The sequence below is a fragment of the Salvia splendens genome, chromosome 10 (genome assembly GCF_004379255.2).
Source record: "Salvia splendens isolate huo1 chromosome 10, SspV2, whole genome shotgun sequence".
Taxonomy (NCBI): Eukaryota; Viridiplantae; Streptophyta; class Magnoliopsida; order Lamiales; family Lamiaceae; genus Salvia; species Salvia splendens.
In genome coordinates this window covers 22,252,374-22,274,650 of record NC_056041.1, presented here as the reverse complement: position 1 = coordinate 22,274,650, position 22,277 = coordinate 22,252,374, and the positions used below count along the sequence as shown (strand labels likewise).

Here is a 22,277-nt window from a genome sequence, read left to right as displayed (position 1 = left end):
AAAAAATTGCTCTGGCGTTAGTAAATGCAGCAAGGAGACTGCGGCCATACTTCTATGCTCACAAGGTATGTGTCTTAACCGATCTGCCTCTTCGGCAAGTTTTGACCAAGCCAGAAGCATCAGGCAGAATCGCCAAATGGGCCATAGAGCTGGGAGAACACTCAATCGAGTACCTACCTCGGAAAACCATCAAGGGACAAGTCTTGGCAGATTTTCTTGCAGAGGCCAAGTTCGATCAAGCAATCCCTGTCATTGCCGAACAGAAAAATTCTGCCAATGCCGAACTAGCACAGCCCTTGGAATCCGAAGAAGATCCGCCGGACTGCTGGAGCGGATTCGTAGATGGAGCTTCGAATAAAACGGGAAGTGGAGCTGGTATTCTGCTTATCGCTCCCGATGGACACGAGGTAACCTATTCACTTCGGTTCTCATTCCCAACCACTAATAACGAAGCCGAATACGAAGCCCTCCTTGCCGGACTCCAGCTAGCACAAAGTCTATGTATCAAGTCTCTCAAAATCCATTGTGATTCACAAGTCATAGTGAATCACATGTTGGGTACAAGTGAAGCCCGTGATGAGAGGATGAGGAAATATTTAGACAAAGCGCAAAGCATTAGCCGAAGTTTCTCTTATTTTCGGATAATCCGCATTCCCAGAGCAGAAAACAGCCGAGCAGATACTTTAAGTAAGTTAGCCGCATGTCCAAGCTCAAAGGTGGAGGAATTGATGCATCGAAGCATTGATGAAGCTGAGGTACATTCAGTAACCAGCTCGCCGAACTGGATGACACCGATCTTACAGTATCTAGATCAAGGACAACTGCCCGAGGATAAGAGAGAAGCTCAGAAAATCACATGCCGAGCACTTCGGTACGAACTTCATGGAGGAGTCTTATACAGAAAGTTCTACCTTCAGCCGTTATTACGATGTATAGGGCCAGAAGAGACGGACTACATCCTCAGAGAAGTTCATGAAGGATCGTGCGGCAGCCACATCGGAGCTAGAGCTTTAGCTAAAAAAGTTCTAAGATGGGGATATTATTGGCCAACCTTGGTACAAGAAGCAGTGCAGCTCGTCAAGACATGCCCGAAGTGCCAAATCCATGCAAATATCCCAAGGATGCCGCAGACCGATCTATCCACTATGCAAAGCCCTTGGCCTTTTATGCAATGGGGTATAGACATAGTAGGACCACTACCACAAGCTCCTCGGCAAATAAAATTCCTAATCGTTGCCGTGGACTACTTTACGAAGTGGGTGGAAGCTGAACCATTAGCTACGATAACGAGCTCGAAGGCATTGGATTTCGTCTGGAAGAACATAGTGTGCCGATTTGGCATACCCCACATCCTCATCTCGGATAACGGGACTCAGTTCACCGACAAGACGTTCAAGAATTGGTGCCAAGAGCTGAATATTCAACAGCGGTTCACTTCGGTCTCTCATCCACAAGCAAACGGACAAACGGAGGTAACAAATCGTATCCTGGTGAAAGGGTTAAAAGCTCGGTTAGAACAAGCCAAAGGACAATGGGTAGAAAATCTCCCTCAAGTCCTATGGTCCTACCGAACTACACCCACAACCTCCAACGGTGAAACTCCGTACAGTCTTGTGTACGGCACTGAAGCCGTGATTCCGGTGGAGATCGGCATACCCAGTCCCCGAACTCTAAATTTCTCAGCAGAAATGAATGACGACGGACTGAGAGCCGAGCTAGATCTTGCCGAAGAAAGAAGAGAATTGGCATGCATAAAAGCAGCCAAGTACAAGGAGCAAGTAGCCCGGTATTACAACCAAAGGGTGAAGAAGCTGCAATTTCAAGTGGGAGATCTCGTCTTGAGAAACAACGAAGTAAGCCGAGCAGAAAAGCTGGGCAAGCTCGAACCCACATGGGAAGGTCCGTATCGGGTGTCAGAAGTCCTCGGCAAAGGGTCTTACAAATTGGCTCACATGTCAGGAGAACAGGTACCCCGAACATGGCACATTTCCAACCTCAAGAAGTTCCATTTGTAAGAGACAGTCCGGTCAGTCAGTCTTGAGTCCTGTTCGGTCAATGTGCTTTATTTGGTTTGCTTGGTCTTTGTTTGTCTGTGCGTTTTGTCTGTGTGTTTTGTTTGTCTCTGTGCGTTTTGTCTGTGTGTTTTGTCTGTCTCTGTGCGTGTCGTCTCTTACAAATGTTACTGAGGTATCTTGTTCTTCGAAGGCTGATCCCCTTCTTAGAACATATACAAGCCAACGATTGTGAGTCAAAGCTTCTGAAGAGGATACAAGACCACAATTCAGCTTAAACAAGCAGTTCGTCTGAAACGAACTGCAATAAGCCAACGATTGTGAAGTCCAAGCTTCTAAAGAGGATATAAGACCACAATTCAGCTTAAGAATCAAGCACTTCGTCTGAAACGAACTGCAACAAAAGTCCGATTCACGCGATAAAACTTGCCTGAATTAGGACAAGGGAAAGTCCGATCCACGCGATAAAACTCGCCGAATTAGGACAAGGGAAAGTCCGATCCCCAAATTAGGACAACGGAAAGTCCGATCCGAGCGATAAAACTCGCCAAATTAGGACACAAACCAAGTCCGGTCAAAGAAGAGTTTACTTCATAAGACCGAGGACAAACATCAACTTACCCCGTACCTTTATCCAGAATGCCGAAGTGACTCGCTTCGCCGAAGTGATTCACTTCGCTTTCCGGGGGGGGGTAGTGATGGAGTACGTACTAAACAAGCCCAACAGCAGTAAAGCCCATCAGCCTAAAGCCCAAGAAAGAGTATCAGTTCGGCACAACCAAAGAGTTCGGCCCCAGCCTACAGCTCGGTAAAAGCCAACCAATCAAACTCTGCTCTCAGGTCAGCATCAAGCTCTACTCTCAGATCGGCAAAAGCTGCTCGGCAATAATTCAGCAGTTCGGTCTCAGTATTCGACCGAACTAGGAGATAGTGGACTCATGCAGGATTTCCACCTCCACTACACCCACGATCTATTTAGTGGTGTCAAGCAGTCATTAACTCATGCAGGATAGTGGACCCATGCAAGATCGCCACGATCTCCACGACATCCACTACCTAGTAAATGGTGCTGCATGCCACGATCTTGGTTCAATGTATAAATAGAACCTAGATCAGATAGATAGGGTTAAGTTCTAAAGAAGTTCTCTAGAGATCAAATATCAAATAGCAAGTCTGTATTGTAAGCTGTAGAAAACAGATCAAGCAATACAACTCTGCCCTCTTTTCTTCCCGTGGACGTAGATTTACCTCAGTAAATCGAACCACGTAAATTCTTTGTGTCGTAGTCTTTATTCTCTACCAGCATTTACTAACATCAGAAATTCGCGGATTCATCAGTGGTGAAATTAAAAATCCATTATAATCTATATGCGTGATTATTTCGATAAAAATCCATTATAATTTATATGCGTGATTTTACATAAATTGTAGAATTGTAAAATTTGTCTGTCTATACCAAAAATATATAAATTGGAGTTTGAAATTTAAATTATACAAAATACGCATATTAATTGGCTCTTAATTTCACCAATCCTCCTCCAACAATCAATACAACCCAATGAAACTCCAACGATCAATACAACCCAATGAAATAAATACAATCTTATTCTAGGGCTAAAACTTAGAATATAGAGAGATCAACAGCGCCTCTATTTCATCCACACACTTCTCTCCTTCTCCTTCATCTTCATCAACTCTCCTTCCTTAAGACCTGAACAAAGCTTTTGTAGAACACGAATAAACAAATACTATTATTTATTTTGTATACTTTGTTTGTCGTTGATATTTAAATGCCACCTCGGTCGCAGTTAATTTCCTCTCCGGAACGTCTCAAAATAATATTTTTGGCTCCATGCTCGTGTTTTCATCGTTGCCGAAAAGTAGAAAGAGCCGGCTAAAGGAAAATGAGAAGACTACAGTAGATGATAGAGGTATCCATAGGAGAAGGATGAAAGTATTCAATGTAGTTTCTTTTTTTTTCGTCAACATTACATGAAAGGAAATACTTATCGGAAGATTTCATGTGCTCCACTACTCCACTAAACCAACTACATAGCAGTTACATATGATTACTACTCCATCCGTCTCACAAGAATATGCATTCTTTCCTTTTTAGTCCGTCCAACAAGAATATGTATTTTCCAATTTTGGAAACTTTTTTCACTCTAATGAGCTGGGACCCATTCTTCACTAATAATACTTTAATTACTTTTTCTCTCTATCTCTCTCTTACTTTACCAATTTTGCATTAAAGCCCGTGCCGAACTCAAAGTGCATATTCTTTTCTTTGGAGACGGAGGGAGTATAATTTATGATTTATGATTATGAAGTCTTTATTTCATTTCATTTTATTTTATTATAATAGGCATAATGACAGTTTTGTAAATATCTCCGAAACTCCCATTTTATATATTTATTCATTTAGTTCTATAATACTTATTATTTTTTAAAATTTTGTGTCGGAAAGAAATAAATCACATATTATGGGCAGGATGGAGTAATTACTAATTAGTAACCACCCATAGAAACGTGTGTAGCTCTTTTTCAAATCATACACTTTAATAAATAGGAGTACTTTATAATCCTACTGCTATTTTAATTTTAATATCATTTTAACCTTTTAATTGAGTTTTGTGAGGTCCAAACCGGAATACGGGTAAATTAATTACATATTTAATACAAAATGTTTTACCTTTGTTTCAATTTAGTACAAAAAATATTAAGTGTACATATTTCATACAAAAGTTTACTTAGTGTTACAAAATAATACATTCCGTTAACTCTCTACTAACACCGTTACTTCCAATTACATTATACATACAAAAAATTTCGCCCATGTTTTAAATTTGTACAAAAAATTTTAAATTAAAATTTTCCATTAATTATTTCAAACACGGTTATTTTTATTACTCACAAAAATGAAAAACACAGAAAAAAAAATCACCACTCTTCACCCTCAAATTAGCGAATTGCATTTTATTATCGAAGCTTTCTCATGTAACAATAGAGAATACAACTAAAAAGATATTGAATCTTTTTTGTAAAATTAAATATTAACTTATTGACTGTTTGAAGCTAAATTAGTCATTTTGTAAAGATCAAATATGGACTTATTTTATACTATGTTCTATAAAAAATACAATAAAAATAGAGTATATTTAGAGACAGAATTTTTTTAAACCACGATCAATTGCTGGAAGAATTGATATTGACTGTTATTTTTTTAAAGTGGTTAATTGTATTAGATCTCTAATTATTCTTTTATTATGATGATAAGTTGGACAAATTATAAACTAACTAACGGTGTTTAAAATATTTAACGGAATGTATTATTTTGGAATACTAAGTAAACTTTTTGTATAAAATATGTAAACTTAATACTTTTTGTACTAAATTGAAACAAATGTAAAACATGTTATATGAAACATGTAATTATCCCGTAAATTAAGGATTAAATGCATAAAACAATGATATTTATTCTTGCTAGTTAAAGCAAATCTTTCTTTACTTTGTTCATTGAATTAACCATCTCCTGCTGTGAAGTAATTCTGCTTTGCGTAACAACTAATTTCCGGTAATTTTCAGTTTCCGATTTAATTCAATTTGATCTTTAAGATATTTCTCTAATTGTGTGAAATTGTGCGATTGGAGGGCGTTTGATTGTTAAATCTAATGCGTTTTGATCAGTGATGCAACTTTGGGGATGTGAAATGAACTCGTATTGAAATGGGATTCTTTCATTATTTTCTTCTTAGAATTCTGTTTAAAATGATATCCTCGTTTTGTGTAATATGTTATTTGTAGATCTCTACTTCTGTTTGTCTCAGCATCGCCCTAATCTGGCTTTACTATTCCTATGAACATTTATTTTTGAATTCTTGATTTTTCTTATTTAGGTTTAGTATCCTGCTGTTGTTTTGTAGCCAGAGCGATGCCTTCGATAATTAGTTCGGTTGTTTCGGATAATTTGTGCTTAAACATAATCAATTTACTGTAATTTGGAAAACTTTTAGAAGCATTTTTAATGTAGGAACTTCTAACCAGCTAACAATTTGATGTGCTTTAACATTGAGTGGGGAAAATTCAAGTGGAGAATCTAAGAAATTAAAGCTATCAACAATAAGAACTCCCCAAAATGGTTGATTTCATGAACATTAGAAGTTTAGTTGCATCTTCTTGATATATCAATGGTTTGATTGATGTAAATTAAGTAGAGTTGTTCATGATTAAAAGGACCTTCCTAGCAATTTTCTGGTGTGTTGGTTTTATAAGCTAATAAACTGTTGAAGTTATCTTGATTAACAATGACAAGGAAATAATAGCTTGAGGGCTTTGTTTATGAACTTATAATTTCAGGGTCATTGTCAACAAGGAAAACCTCAAAACACCCGGAAGTGATAAATTGACCAGCTCTTTTAATAATAACTTGGACCCTACTTAATATTTTCTTTCACTTTTTGTTTCTTATGGCTAACTCATTATTGATTAGTGAGTAGTCATGCTTGCTGCATTTTCTGGACCAAGGTAATACCTTCAAACATTGTGTCAGAGGAAAATGAAGCATGTCAATTAGATATACATATAACCAATGCTTAGAAACAATTAAAAGTCACTGACATATTCTTGAGATCCTAGATGTTGGTCCTGGTGAACCGGGTGCTTTCTGGTGCCATGACATGCCCTAGCCTAAGTCTTACATATATTTATGTCATGTCATTTTTAGGTTGTATACAGTTCACTTAAGCATCCTACATGTTTCTACTCACTTCGTTAGTGCGTACTGACTGTGATAAGCTCTTTTAACAAGTAACAACCATTTGTTTCATGGTCAAATCTACTGAGATAGATATGGTGTAATTAAGGCAATAAGCTTAATTGAGACTGCTTTTTATTGGATTGTTTCATAAATGACTGACAGTTGTTATGGTGTGGTGGAAATAATAACATAATAAAGATTACATTTTAGCTAACTGTTATAAAATTTGTGAATGTAATGATGTCTATAGAGGAAAAACAAGAGATATGAAAGTAGTACTTTTTTACCAACTGGGCGCACATATTAAGCTTTTAGTGACATTTTTTAATTTTATTTACAATCACAGCCATTGACAATGTATATTAGGTTTCTTAGTAGTACTACTTCATAATTTAATTTTTGTTGCTTAGAATAGAACAATCGGTAACATTTATCATGCTCGACATCTAATGATATCAGTTTCGCTTGTTAAATTGAGGCTAACTCAAACTTTTCTAATGGTTGAATTGTATAGCTGGTTAGGTAACTCAAAACTACTGTTTTTGTGCTCCAACCTACATTTCTTGTTATCTTTATACATCAAGGCCTATAGTTTGTTTGACCTCTTCACTGAGGTATGGTGATCTAAAGCATTCAGAATTTCAGATGCTTGTGTCCTTGTTTATTTCTCCTTATTTTTGGTGTCATCTCAGTCTCTGTAATGGAACTAGCAGACAGGGCTGTTGGGTTGCTTTTATCAGTCATCAGTTTATCCATATTCACATATTATACTTTCTGGATTATCATCCTGGTTAGTTAACCTTTTTCAGTTTATATACTTTTGGAACTCCTTGCTGATGTATAATGACAAATTATCTTCTTCCAGCCTTTTGTTGACAGTGACCATTTTGTGCACAAGTACTTCCTGCCTCAAGAATATGCCATTTTCATTCCTGTATATGCTGGTGTTGCTCTGATCTGCTTCCTTTCTATTTTTATTGGATATGTGATGCTGAAATCCAAAAAGAAAAAGGCATAGGAGGAGGAATCTCTTTGCCTTCATCGGTTGAGCTTCTATGACACTGTTTCTTCTCAAGTCCGTTGTCTTAGATAGTAGTACAATGTATTTCCTTTGCAGACTTTTCAGTGCATTATTTTCCTCAAGTTTTGATAGCTAAGGTTGCATATTTCATGATTTGCTTCATTATTTTGGCCATAAGAGTAGAATAAATAAAATAACAAGCAAGTTGTTTCGGGACTTTTGGTCATTTGGTGCTTACTCTAGCTTTGTTATTATCTAGAGCATAGCACTACGCTTTTATTCTTTCTACAATATGGCATACATACATCTAGGATGATGTTATGTGAGGTATATAAAGTTGGTATATATAATTTTAAAAAAATACCAGCAGGTTCCTCCCCGAAATTGTATTTTCCAGTGGGATTGACAACCCTCCTTACCATTTTTCTACCTTAGGTTAGACATTGGGCGATTGGAACACTTAACTTTGATCCAATCACCTCCGGACAACCCAATGGCTGCGTAAGGTAAACCAGATGTGAAACGACCGATCAACTGACAAGAATGACTTACAACTCGTAAATTTGACATATTTCTTCTTTTGGTGTATGAAAGGTATATATCAAGCCAAGATCACTTCTTTGAGCTCTCTCTTGAAGATAGAAACAAACATATGTATACACCACCAGAATCGCTTGTTATTGTGTAGTAGGGCATAGATACTAGAAAACTAAATTCATCGAGCGTTCATCGAGCCACCAAAAATGCACTAGAAAAACTACAGAAAATATAGTAAACCTGAAGCAGGTAAGGCCTTTTATCCGACTGTGTGTTGCTTGCAGCCTTTGGGACCATAGTGCTCTGAACTGCGTCGTACCATCTTCTTACACAAGTAGCAATAATGGTTTTGGCACGCCCAACAGAAAACGTGGTTGTTGTTCCCCACCTATCGAAGGACAGAACAGTTAAATTTCAGGTTTCAATATTTGAGGAATTTACCGCTAATGTGATATGCCACAATATAGATGGATACACGAAGCAAGATAATAATAATATGCTAATATATAAAATTTGACATATTTCTCCTTTAGTAGGAATAGAGAAGTGAGAACAAAAGTAACAAATCCTCATCTTGGGCTCCCCTAAAAACACAGCAAAATGAACTCGGGACAGACAATAATAACAGAATAATAATACTGCCATAATCATTAAGGATAGTATCTCTAATATGTTTGTAGAGTAGCCTTTAAACTTGACTGAATCCCCCTTGTTTATTCCTCCCTCATTTTTCTTTTGGAATTAGTTGAAATTAACAATTTATTCCTTAATATCAAAACAATTATTCAAATTAACAATTACTAAAAATGTTTAATTTATTCCTTCTTTTAGACGTAGTAAAAACAGTTATATTCCTAACCTTCACATTTTTCTGACCACAATTCGGGCATGAATGACCATGATTAGCAAACATTTGTGCTTGAATCTGACCAACGATTTGGCGACCATTCATCTCAGCCTCCCACCTCTGAATTTCTTCTGTAGGGAAAAGTTCACAAGTCCCAGACCTGCATTTTGAAAAAAGCTTACCAATTTAAAATGCTATGCAGCAAATTATCACAAACAGAAGATTATACAACTATGTGACTATCATTTTCACAGCATAAGACTGACAGCGTACCTGAAATGGTCATATCCAGATATTGCCTGATTACACCGGTAGCAGAAGTATTGCCCACAATTGTCACAAACCATCTTATTGCAACCTTCAGTTCGAGATATAGCCATCTTACAAGAAGGGCATTGTTTCGCAAAACGATTGATCTCCTTCATACTAAGAAGCTGATTAATCATATCTGCCTCACGGCGCCTTTGTTCTCCTTTCATTGAAGTTGAATTTTGTCGATCCTGATAATACAATCAATAATCCAAGTAAGAGTTCAGACAATTTACAACTAATCAACAAGTGAATCTGACAAAAAAAATATTCAAGTGTATATACAGAGGTCTGATATCTGTCAAGTGATGATATCAGCTCGAAGAATTTGTCACACAAATTTATTCAAAGGAATAGAGAGAGAAGCAGTCCAGGTGTTCAACATTTAGTTCTTCTGTGGAATTGTGTAAGTTATTGAAACCAATAAATATTAAGTACCTCCAAGATAATAAACAAAGTATGAAGAACTATAGAAAATAGACTTCAATCACTTTATCATGACTATAAAAGCAAACAAGATTTAGATTTCATGAGGTTCTTACAAACTAGCCAACCACAGACTCTTTAAGAAATTGCTTTTGACCATTTAAATCCAATTCTGGTCCCAGGCAGAGAACACCACACTCCAAGACCAAGTATAAAAGAGCCTGTACAATTCTGTTCCTACACTTTGCAAACTAAATCCTGAAATTAGTTTCAGTTAGGTTGTCGCACTATTCCCTCCTTGTCCATCTCTGCTCCAAATATAAAATTTTCCTAGGAAGAAATTGCAGGTTTTTGGATAAGGTAGTGAGTCCATGGTTGAAAAGTCAAGTAACAAGAATTTCCATAGAGAGCAGCAAAAGAGATCAAGTTCACATACAATGAGTATTCAATACCTGCAAAATAGCTAGTTTCATCTCTGCTGACATACATTCAACTCCAACATGACGCTTCTCCCTGCATAGTGTGCAGAAGCTGTAGTAGCACTTTGAGCATTGTGCATGGTCATCTTTATCCTCTAGACAAGGTGTTTCACACCTCGGGCAGTAGACAACATCAGTCATTGATTCCAGAGTTTTCTCTAGCATCAAGGACTCCCAGTGTTCAAACTCTTCTTTTCCTAGTAATCGTTTAAGTAATCCAGGTGGGATCATACCCCCACATTTTGCTTCTGGGCATTGAAGTTTCAGTACTGTTCCTTCGGTTATGTGCATGTCAGAAAAAGTTTTAAGGCATTTCCCACAAAAGTAGTGCTGGCAGGGCAATCTAATGAACTCTGTACCTAATAAATGACAAGAAGAACACCGGTCATTTTAAGGTCAAACAAAAATTCAAAGCAGTAAAGACATCTAAAGATATTGATACACGTCCTCAGGTTTGTAACTGAAACACCAAAGAATATTTTATGGAACTCAACTTATACAATGTAGTCTCACTGCTTTACTGGTACAATTCTAGCTGTTTAAAAATTTCAAATCTAGTTCCTACATGATACACATCAAGAGCTTGAGGTCTAGAAGTCCATCTTTAAGCATTAGAAGTCTATAAGTCTACCTTTTAATATTATCCTTATTTCCTTAATCTTTTGAGAATCCTATAACTAACTCCCTTTTTGAGAGGGATGTTGAATCTTGAGTTTAGTATAAGGACAGTAATTTACCATAGGACCTCGTTGTTTATCAATATCTATTCCATATTCTATTTGAGTTCAGTCAATATTATTGTATTCTCCTTTCGCTTCTTTTCTATGACAAATTGGAGTGAACATGAAAAGAAATGACGACACAAATGGAAGCTCGTGTCGAGGCACTAGAAATATGAATTTTGAAGTATTTCTTCCAGTGTTCATCTATTACTTTAAAATTTGAATATTAATAACTGAAGATCAAGTTTCTTATGCTTGAGACATTCACTTAATTCGAAAGCATCCATTGAATCTAAATGCAACAAATATAAATATATAAACTTACCAGGAAACTCGCTTAAACAGATGCTACATTCTTGAAAGTTTTTGCAGAAATTTTCGTGGCACTCTTCATCATTGTAACTCTTTATTGTAGGTATATCAACATCAGGGGAGACACTTCCTGAAATCGCCCTCCTATCGCCATTGTTTTTTACACCGTAAGGTCCAAGAATGATATCATCGTCAAAACCAAGATAAGAAAGGGTGCAACCATGTAACCACTCCAACCATTGGTATATAACCTCCTGCCTGGCCTGCTCTAACCAAATCGAATCAAGCTTGGAGCAAAGATCAGAAATTTTAGCAGATCCCAACCACTGCACAGATATAGTAAAGTACGGAGGGCAGTCGCTTGGGTACGACTTAGGTAATAAGCATTTCAATACAATTGGCGGCAGATACTCGACTTGGAAAGAGTACGAGAAATCTGAAGAATTACCATCTCTGTTCTGATGAGAAGCAGACGAGTTAAACTTTGCAGTGACACGAAGGTCTTTGGGCACTTCAACATGAATGTGAGCCTGCACGGCATAATGAATGTTAACATTTATATCTAGATAATGCTACTAACATCGTCAGTTGCTTTATTACCTGGAAACATTTCATGCCACTCTGGTTCTCTAGAACAACAATTTTATCTCCATAAATAGATTCCACAGCTAGTAGCTGAATAGCAGCAAAAGAGAGTTGAGAGATAGTCAGCCAATGGAAACAATACATGAACTTATGAACACTGAGGTAGAAATTGATAGTTAAAATTACAATAAGCAGAGATCAATCACATTAATTTAAATTACATATTCTGCTAGAATATATCCAATGAACACGATTCCTAAGCCAAAAAATTAAAGATGTAAATATCATCATAAGCATGGTTGAAATGAATTACTGTACTACTTACATTAGCCACCACTACTGAAAAGCTAAAGAAATCATGTGCAAGTGTTGAGGAACGAAACAAGTGAAGAAAATTAGGTAAAACCTCATCCTCCTGTAGCTGTTCATTGATGCTAAGAAGCGCCTCAGTCAATTCAGGCTCTTGCGCGCTAAACCTGAGCTCCTCTAATCGTTTAACAATGAGATCCTCATCAATTTCATCATTGTGGGAACTCGAATTCCCCTCTCCGGCTCTTTGATTCCCAGCAGATGCAGAAGCCTGTTGTTTTGCATCTACACCGACAGAATTTTGTTGGTTGTAGGGGAGCGAATTAAAATCAGGTGGATTTTGGCAGGATTCAGCAGAAGATGAAGAGGTTGGATGGGGTTTAACAGTCCAGTTCTGCTTAGAATTATTCCTCCCACCTGGATAGGCTTGTCTCTTAGAAGCCATGGCTGAGATCGTCGTCTACGTATTTCTAACGAAAAAAATTGAGTTTACTATATGTCGATCACAAATTTGCCTTAAAAATATTAAGCTCATTTATGAAGCTAGCTAGGTCATATTCGAGAACAGACTGAATAACAAAATTAGTTCCTTCCACGATTTAAATAGCACTTTTGTCATTTTGGTTTGTCCACGATTTATAGAACCATTTAATTTATTCCACTTTTAGCAATCCATCAACTTTTTACATTCACAATCCAATATAATAATAATACTTTAAATGGGTCTCACATTTCACTCACTTTCTCATTTTACTTTTTTTTTCTCATAAAGTCAAACAATTTCTTAAAACTCGTACCGAGTCAACATGGTTCTTTAAATGATGGACGAAGGGAGTACTTAATACTCTATTCGTGCTAGAGCTGACAAATGTTTTATACGACAGTAATTCGATATGAAATTGTAAGGAATTAATGAGTTTGGATAAAGTTTTATTGGGTTTTGGTCCTTATCGGGTCAACCCACTAAGAACCCAATGATTACGAGTTGGATATAGTTTGGATCGAATTGGGTTTGGGTTGACCTATAAGAACCTAACGATTTTATGCAGTATTGTTTTGTAAGTTGAGTTGAGAGAGAATAAAGTAAGAGAGAGACAAAAAAATGATGTTTTTATTTTTAGAAATGTATCATTTAGAATAAGACGAATGAATAATACTTTGGTTACGGACCTTACATTTTCACCATGTTTGATTCAATGTTAGCTACTAACAAGGTTTAGCTGATGATGTGTTTTCAAGGTTTTTGTGGTTAGGAAATTTATTTACTATATAGTATTTGGTACTCCCTCCGTTCAATAGTAATAGAGTTATTTTCTCATTTTGATACGTTCCATAGTAATAGAGTCATTTTCTTTTTTAGTAAAAGTAAACACATTTTTCCACGTGTACTTTAACCCATGAAAATGCTGCGTAGCTTGTTTGGTTCAATTATGTATTCGTATGAAAATCCAAAGATATTACAATTCTACCCTCGTATTACAATTCTATTGACTAAAAATGCCATAATCTTGATTTCCAGAAAAATTAGGGCGGCAATGGCAAAAATTAGGGAAGCATTCATTAAATACATTGCGCAGATCGATCTCGCCACCACCAACTGCCCCTTGAAAACCATAGCCGGAGCCGACGCTTCGGCAGCAGCCTCAAGGACGCATTGGTCGCTCTCCCTAACATCGAAGTCAAAGACCTCAACACCTCAAGGAGATCAGCCGTCGCATCAGCAAGGCCGCCAAGGACAATTCCTCCACCGAAACCTACGGTTCTGTCGTCTTTGTCCCCCATTAATTGACACTGTTACTGTTTTACAGTCTATATTCCACTAACTCATTACACTCACATTTTATTATAAAATTAATATATAAAAGTAAGATCCACGTTCTATCAACTTTTCCATCCACATTTCACTACATTTAACCGAAACCAAGTTAACCGGTGCCAATTAATGAAAGACGAAGAAGTATATACTATGTATGAATGAGAAATATTGAATCATGATTCATCAGTTACTATCCCATGCTCTGGAAGCTGCAAGCAAACAGACGACATTAGTCTCTGTGTTCACAAATCTAATTCTATGTTTAAAATATTACTCTCCCTACAAAATGAACCTTACCTTAATAGAGATTTTTTTATTTCTATTTTTAAGAAACTAATAAAATTAGAAAAAGTTTACATACCTGTTCCCAGTCGCTGTCAGAAAAAGTATCCCCCAAGCCCCGGCGCCTTCGCGAATTTACCCTTGTATTCAACGTCGTCGTATCCCACCCATCCGTCCCCGCATACGAGTACGCCGAAACGGTGTCGTTGTCAAAAACCACCGTAGCATCACTCTCCATATTAAACTCCACTATAGCCGAATAATTCATCACACCTAGACTCTCCTCCTGCCAGATTCCAGCCGCCGGAGCTCCGATCCCGTGCTGCCCCGGATCCTCGAGCCGCCACGCCCTCCCATAAGCCGGCATCACCATCACTACTTTCTCCGCCCCAACGCCGCTCCCCTTCCACGTGGCGATCCCGGTGAAGTTCGGCCGCCACGCGCCGTCGTAGACGTAGCACATCGGGCTCACGAAGTCGACGTAACGTCGGAAGAAGCTGGACGCGAAGTATACAGCGCTGGAAATTAGTAGGGGAGGCTTGGCCGACGGCCTCGCGCCATTCCTGTTGTTGATCGGCCGGGTGCTCCCAGTCGAGGTCGAGGCCGTCGAAGCTGTGCGGTGCGGATGGAGGACTGCTGGAGATGGTGGAGAAGATTCGGGGATCGGCAAGAGGTGGTGGTCGGGTGGGGTGATGAGGATCTGGAAAGTTGTGGGGTCGAGTAGGAGGAAAGCGTAGAATAGGTGGGTGAAGTAGGAAGTGGGTATGGCTGAGGGTGGAAGATGAAGGCCAGTACGCGCCGGATGAGGCCGTAGTAATGGTGGCGGAAGAGATTATGAGAGCTATGCGAAGAGACAAGATTTTGGAGACACCCATTGTGTGGGAGCTGTTCAAGGATTGTAAGGGCTTAAATATGTACCTGACCACCAACCAGGAACCTCAATTTCATCCATGATTGAGGGAATGACTGTGGGAGCTGTTCAATTTCATCCATGATAAAAAAATTTGAAAAAAATAAATCCTATCCAAAACATAATTAAAGAATCTAAAGTGGAACGCAGCTCACATATGTCAAGTCTGAAAATTCTTACTCATAGAGAGGCAGAGTGTTGATAAAAGCCAAAATGGCGATTCTAAACTTGTCATTATAAGTAAAAATATGATTGATCAGAACAGGAGAAGGAAAAAAAATACAAACACAAATGCAGAAGTCAACTTTTTGAAAGAATGGCGTATTATACAGCCAACATTACATGTCGTCAAGTATATTCCGGAATCCCAATCAACGACATGTATGATTTTCCAAGCATGATTACCAGACTTATGCAGTCGCCACATTGTCTTGTCGTTTCATCCAGTCAACGTAATTATCCAGAATTAAAGGCCAAGCTTCATCTGAATCATAATTATTAAGGTCTGGGAAGCTTGTCTGTCAAAGTAAATATACAAAGTTTACAAACGGCCAAGGATGATGCTCGACAAGATAAAATCAAAAAATTAACTGAGAAGTACATACCTCTTGGCAAAATCGAAAGAAATTTGTCCACTGATCCATATTTATTACCTTGTATTCACTTTGACTCTGAAGACAAAACAAACTTACCATATCAATCAGGACAGTGGAATAACCAAATAATGGTCACATTAATGTAAATGTTACTTAGATGGAGCACTCATAAACATCGGAGTACTTAAGGTCGAAGCATTTCAGATTCAGAGGATTATGTTTCAAAGCTTAAAGGGGAATGAATATTCATACAATAGTAATCACCACTCACCTTAAGAAATGTAATGAATGAATCTACCTGGGCCTGATACTGGACCCCTAAAACGAGTTGTAATAATACACATGCGGTCTCAATGTCTAGGCACTTTTTATTATCCTCTGCAAAAAATCAACAGGCCAGAGATACATCAGAAAGAGAACGCACAATATATCATATCGGCACAGAGAATACAGCTGTACATCATTGCTTACCTGTTAGGCAGTAACGGAAGGCATATCTGTAGAAACTAACAAAATTCTCTGACTTCAAGGCCTTCCAATTAACAAATATGAATTCATTAGTGCTATGTTCTCAGAAAGGCTAAAACATCAATTCAGTGAGCATTTGCAACAGAAGCTTAGCTACCTCTTTCTCAAGTTCTGGCAATGACTTCTTCAGTTTAGTTATTGTGTCAACCTTAAGAGCTTTCAAGCCTCTTCGCCACTCATCCTGATGGATCAAGGACACAATGAAAATTAAACCCAAGGAAAAAATGCAATGTATGAACAAATGTTATTGTGTAGCACAAAGTGAGCATACAGTTTTCAAACTTTATATTTCAAATCAGAGCTGAAACCAGATCATTTTATTATCAGCAATGTTAGCTGGTGTCTAGAATTTAAAACTGAAGCACCATGAAACAATAAAATTGAGAATAATACTTTGATGTTTCATGGTGAGATATATTTCTCACGTGCTTCTCATGAGCAAAATGTGAAATGCTAAATTTTGCCAATGTAACTCTCAAGTTCAAACATTGGGCCTATAGATAAGAGGGATATTCAATAAGTAACATGATTTGTTGTCACATAGACACCACAAAAACACCAAATAGAGAAATCATGTGTACGGGGCTCGGGTGAAGTCAAGAAGGCCCAACTAAAGGCCAAAGGATGGAAAAGGGAAAAGGAGATAAACCACAAGTAAACCACACTGGTTAATGATAGAAACGGAGAACAGAAGAATACGTATGTCAATCACCTAAGAAGCCCCGGTATGGCCAGGAGGCTGGCGTGCTGTTCTAGGACGTATATACTACAAAATACTTTTAAATAGGCCTAAAATACATATTACATTCATATTTATAATAAGTTTTGATATTAAAAAATATTTATTTTACGTTCTAGTTCTAGCTTAATATGATGTAGGGCCAAGCCCAATATGTTCAAGCCCCCTGCTTCTCTGTTCACACTAGTTCTCAATTCAAGACTGCTTCTCTGTTCGTAAAACACCGCCTTTGCTCTTAGGATTAACCCATGTACACCCCAAGTTCATCCTGCTTGGATGAACTTGGATGCTTGGTAGTTATTTTCTCTATTTTTCGTGTTAAATATTAGAACTTATAAACCTATTTAAACCTATTTAGACGTATCGTATCTTGGTTCTTGGTTTTTGGAAATTGGCATATTTTCATCCACGTATAATATCATATTCGCATCGTCCGGTGCTTCTTAGTTAATCACAATAGGAAAAAGGAAACAACCTCATGCGAGATAGTTTTGTTTTGTTAAGGTTATAAAGAAAGAACGGTAAAACTAAACAACCATAGAGGCTCACCTGAGTAAAATATCCCTGCTTCTGTGCATCCATTTTCCTTATAACAAGTAAAACATATCCAGGCTCAGGCAATAGAATATAACAAGTTACTTGTTTACAAAAAAAAATTAATTTAGTGAGATTTTTCTTCAACAAATAACTTACCAAGCTAGCATCAATATCCTAACATCGGTACAGTCAACCTTTAAATCAGAGCATAATGCTTCAATCCCTTCTGGACTGTGCAACAAATCATTATACGACATAATTATTTTGTGAGTAATTCATGTCATTCAAAGAGGCATGATGAATCCAGGTTTACTTAGAATTAATATGTCAAAAACTAAACAAAGAGAGTGGCAGTGCAAAAGCTTAGTTACTCAAGGAAAATTACTATAGCAATCATGACTATAACTACAACTAGTAGGGAACTTTCCAGCTACCATTTCTCTCTTTTGTTGATCTCTACTACTTGAAGTGTACAAAATTACCAATACAACAATCAATATCATTTATAGAGGTTAAAAAAGTCTCTTGATATTCTACAGCTTACACACAGTCCTAGTTAAAATTCATCCAAAATGATCCATCTACCAATGCCTCAAAGCCAAAATCTCAATATCCCAGAAATTGCACACAGATCACTTTTGAAATTTGTTCGAAGGAAAACAAGGGAAAATAAAATATGGTCACCACCAGCAATTTACTTCAAAAAAAAAAGAAGTTAATTAGCAAAAAAGTTTAAACCATAATGTCATCCCACACTAGGCTCCACAACTAATTTTCAAACAATATAGGAATGAGCTACCATAAATGAACTGCAACACAATTTTCTATAAAATATAAATATATATTCACATCATTCATGGCCCATATCAATCAAATTAAGTTTTCATGGATTTCATGATTAGGACAGAATTTAGTAAAAAACTAATTTTAACAAATTGTAGAGGCAATATTGCTGAGGTTAGCCTACTTGAACTGAATATGATTTGCTTTAGAAAGGCGTCTTCAATAATTCAATGTCACACACAAACATAACAATATAAGTAAACTGTAAGGCATGTATTTGCAGAAACAAAAGCATTGATCATTTTCATGCAAGTAAGAGGGTAAAGGCAGTAAAACACAAAAGAACACTCACTCAATCACACACGATGACTGATTAACATATTTTGTGTAAAGTTCATCAATACGTTCGTCCACTTTCTTTCCAGCTCTGCTGGATGCTGAAAAATAAAACAAAACAAAATTAAGTCAAATGATACAGAAAAAGCATTATAAGCAAAACTAGAAAACTCATGTCTACTTAGAATGTGCCATCGCGACTGAGGTAAACCGAAAAAAGTATGAGCCGACGCATCAGCTTATGGCCCCACAAGGAAATTCACTAATTCAGAGCATTTTACAGTTTAGACCATAGTAACTACACATATACACTAGTACATTGATAATTGATTCTTGAAAAGTCTATCCATTAAACCATACAGAAAAGAGACAAAAACTGATTTATTCTTTAAAAGGATGCATATCCACTGGAAGTTGAACAATGGACCCCTCACAAAATCAAAACAACAAAATACACTTCACTAACTTGAATTCCAAATCATCAAAGGAAAGGACCTAACCTATCTCAAACCAAAATTAGTGGTCAATTGAATCTGTTGACTAATACTTTAATCCAATCAAAAACCTAATAAAATTATCCAATCAATACAACACCAATGCATTGCTCATCAGAATGACTATAACCAACAACAAAAACATACAACAAAATGCCACCGAAAAGTATGCAAGTAAAAAATATTTCATAGATTAGAAATCATCACAGTATAGATACATAACAAAATAAAAAAAACTGTGCAGCCGATTATATACCAGAACGAACAGAGTCGACGCGGGCAGTTTTGATAGGGGAAGAGGTTTGATTGTCGGATTTTCTCTTGGAGGCGCGAGTCATAATTGCCGCAATTTCGTTGAGAATTTGGTAATTTGTTTGGATTAAGGGGAGGATTATATATAGTTTTTCCCTGAGAGTGGAGGGGACGTGAATGTAGAAGCCTCGGGTTTTCGAGGAAGAAGAAGCTACGGTTGTGCTGGATGCTACTGCCACACCCACTTCCCTATTGCCAGACAAGTTTCGAAACGGGCCAGAAAAAGAAGGGCCGCGATCCAAAAATATAGGCCCAATACCATCATGAATCGTTTAGTTGCAGTTTTGGCGCCGGGCCGGACTAACAAAACTAAGCTAGGGTTTTATGATTTATTTGGTTTTCAAATGATCAGTGGCGCCGGAATAAATTATATATCGACCTTTTTCAATTCAGTTATAAACTCCTTTTTAAAGTAATTGAATTTGGGGCACAAATTATCATGTTAATTTCATAAATGGTCATTGAATTTGGGGTACAAATTATGGAGTTGCAGTTTTGCCCTCGTTTGGTAAAAATAATAATAAATAGTTAAAGTGGAGGGATGGTAAAGTACAAGAGAGAATAATATAAAAAATCTTAATTAAATTATTCTCTCTTACTTTACACTTTATCTACTCTAAGTATTTATTATTATTTTTACAAAATGAGTGCAGACAAAAAATGTGATTATAAACTAATTAAAGCAATTGGATAAGTAAACAAAACAATTAAATGAAAACCATGATTAAATTGATTAAGAAAATATTTGAAACAAAGGAATTCGATGATAAGATTTCACTACTTTAGCTTATTCAAAACACAATTAAGATACCTAAATAACATTTAAACCACCCTCATAAATAATACCATAATCAATATTTGAAAGCGTAAAAGAGTTTTAGTTGACAAAAGTCCACCATATCAGCTTGGTTCACAAATTCCTTGGTCTTTCACAATCACGTACGCATAACACCTTTGATAATATAATCGCGTATAAAGCCAATTTAGTTTTTAAGAAACCAATCAAACAACCATACATGACCTAATCATTTATTTTTTCTAAACTTACTCAATTCGTCCATCAAATCATCAAATCGTACTTGAAAACCCTAAATTACCTTAGCATACAATTTCGTAATCAAAACATACTTCTAATCATAGTTTCACAGTCAAGCATTTACCTTCACACACAACACGCGCGCGCACAGGCACACAAGCACACACATACACACACACGCACGCGCACACTGTGTAATTTTTGAAAACTCTAGTTTGAAGGCTAGATTTAGGGCTTTGTGTAGTGTAATATGTCACACCTCCTTCATCCTTATCTATAGAGTTTGTGATGAACTAGGTTAGAGATCTATGAGGCTTGGATTGGGCCTACCATATTGTACCTTCTTTACTAATTAAATTATAACCCATAATGTAATATAAGGGCAATGGAATATTTCTTGTGCCACTATAGAAGAAATACTGACCGCCCATCCAATGTCCATCTAATCCGGGTTAACATCTTTAATATATTATTTCCCTTGTTTAATGGGCATTGGCCGTTTTAATAATAAACTCGAAAAATGTTTTTTAGTATAAATGTTCCAACAGCACAGGCACGCACGCACATGCACACGAGCACATAGACGCACAGGCACAAGCACACGCACACGCGCACACACTTCTAACAATCAAATTGAAACCCATGTTTGTTCACCCCTTTTCAATTCAATTATGAACTCATTTTTAAAGCAATTGAATTCTTAGTATCAATTTAGACGTAACAGATTATGGAATTGCAATTTTTTGATCCTTTTTCAATTTAGCTATGAACTCCTTTTTCAAGATTGAATTTGAGTTATGTCTTTTGTCGCAGTTCTTTACAAAAGGACTTAGTATACGAATTATTCTCTCAAAATGAGAGACTTACAAAAATGGGTAAAATGTAATATGGAAACATGTCTCAAATCATGTTATGTCTCCAGTAAGAATGTGTGACACTTATGTTTCCTTTTAAGACGATGTTGCGTCTTCACATAAAACACGTTTTATAAACACGTCTCTAATCTTAAGATTTTAATTAGTACAGATGTATATTCTCTTTTGTTTTGTGCTTTCGGTTCAGATTGAGGTTGCGAGATCTTTGAAAATTGCATGAAAATTTTTGGTGTTAGTACATAAGTCTTGGAAGATAAAAAGCAATGCAATTTGGTGGGTTAAGAATCGAAAGCATCTTGTAGTTCTATTATAACTAAACATAAATCCTAATTTTATTTATGTTACTTACTATTCTTGTTGAAGGAATTATGTAGTTTGTGAATTTATATTGGTTTAGTAGAATTGTCCACATTCTAGGTATGAGTTATGATCTACCTCATTCGAACGAATACAGACAATGTTTCAATTCTAAGTGATAAGATTAAAATAGACAAGCATTTGATATTCCCAAACCCTATGTTCCGACAATTCATGGCGAACGATGTGTTCTCCAATATGTTTATACAAAATGAACTTATTTTCATTCTTTACCAAGTTAAGATGGATGTTACACAGATAAGATAAGTTTTGCGATAGTATGAGGTTGGGGAAAGGAAAGAGAGATGATAGAATTTAGTTTGCAAATATACATATGGCTTGCAAGGCCAAGGTCGTAGTA

General features: G+C 36.8%; 4 protein-coding genes across 4 annotated transcripts; 1 reads left to right on the top strand and 3 right to left on the bottom strand.

Annotated features, from left to right (window-relative positions):
- Positions 1-5,534: 5,534 nt before the first annotated feature.
- LOC121751983 (dolichol-phosphate mannose synthase subunit 2) lies at positions 5,535-8,005 on the top strand. The gene is made up of 3 exons (XM_042146829.1): positions 5,535-5,554; positions 7,461-7,558; positions 7,634-8,005. Exons 2-3 carry the CDS (start codon positions 7,469-7,471, stop codon positions 7,784-7,786), a joined length of 243 nt encoding a protein of 80 aa, XP_042002763.1. The 5' UTR covers positions 5,535-5,554; positions 7,461-7,468; the 3' UTR covers positions 7,787-8,005.
- Positions 8,006-8,386: 381 nt separating this feature from the next.
- On the bottom strand, positions 8,387-12,870 carry LOC121751982 (E3 ubiquitin-protein ligase RNF14-like). Its single transcript, XM_042146828.1, has 7 exons — positions 12,413-12,870; positions 12,022-12,096; positions 11,435-11,951; positions 10,361-10,746; positions 9,447-9,673; positions 9,186-9,333; positions 8,387-8,714 (listed from the first exon to the last, which is right to left on the bottom strand). Exons 1-7 carry the CDS (start codon positions 12,758-12,760, stop codon positions 8,586-8,588), a joined length of 1,830 nt encoding a protein of 609 aa, XP_042002762.1. The 5' UTR covers positions 12,761-12,870; the 3' UTR covers positions 8,387-8,585.
- Positions 12,871-14,043: 1,173 nt separating this feature from the next.
- Positions 14,044-15,349, bottom strand: LOC121751212 (class V chitinase CHIT5-like). Its single transcript, XM_042145930.1, has 2 exons — positions 14,493-15,349; positions 14,044-14,340 (listed from the first exon to the last, which is right to left on the bottom strand). The coding sequence occupies exons 1-2, from the start codon at positions 14,874-14,876 to the stop codon at positions 14,305-14,307; spliced, it is 420 nt and encodes a 139-aa protein (XP_042001864.1). The 5' UTR covers positions 14,877-15,349; the 3' UTR covers positions 14,044-14,304.
- A 170-nt stretch (positions 15,350-15,519) lies between these two features.
- On the bottom strand, positions 15,520-19,822 carry LOC121751211 (DCN1-like protein 4). The gene is made up of 9 exons (XM_042145929.1): positions 19,593-19,822; positions 18,859-18,943; positions 17,880-17,954; positions 17,736-17,772; positions 16,545-16,628; positions 16,391-16,451; positions 16,191-16,297; positions 15,929-15,994; positions 15,520-15,841 (listed from the first exon to the last, which is right to left on the bottom strand). The coding sequence occupies exons 1-9, from the start codon at positions 19,672-19,674 to the stop codon at positions 15,734-15,736; spliced, it is 705 nt and encodes a 234-aa protein (XP_042001863.1). The 5' UTR covers positions 19,675-19,822; the 3' UTR covers positions 15,520-15,733.
- Between the last annotated feature and the right edge of the window lie 2,455 nt (positions 19,823-22,277).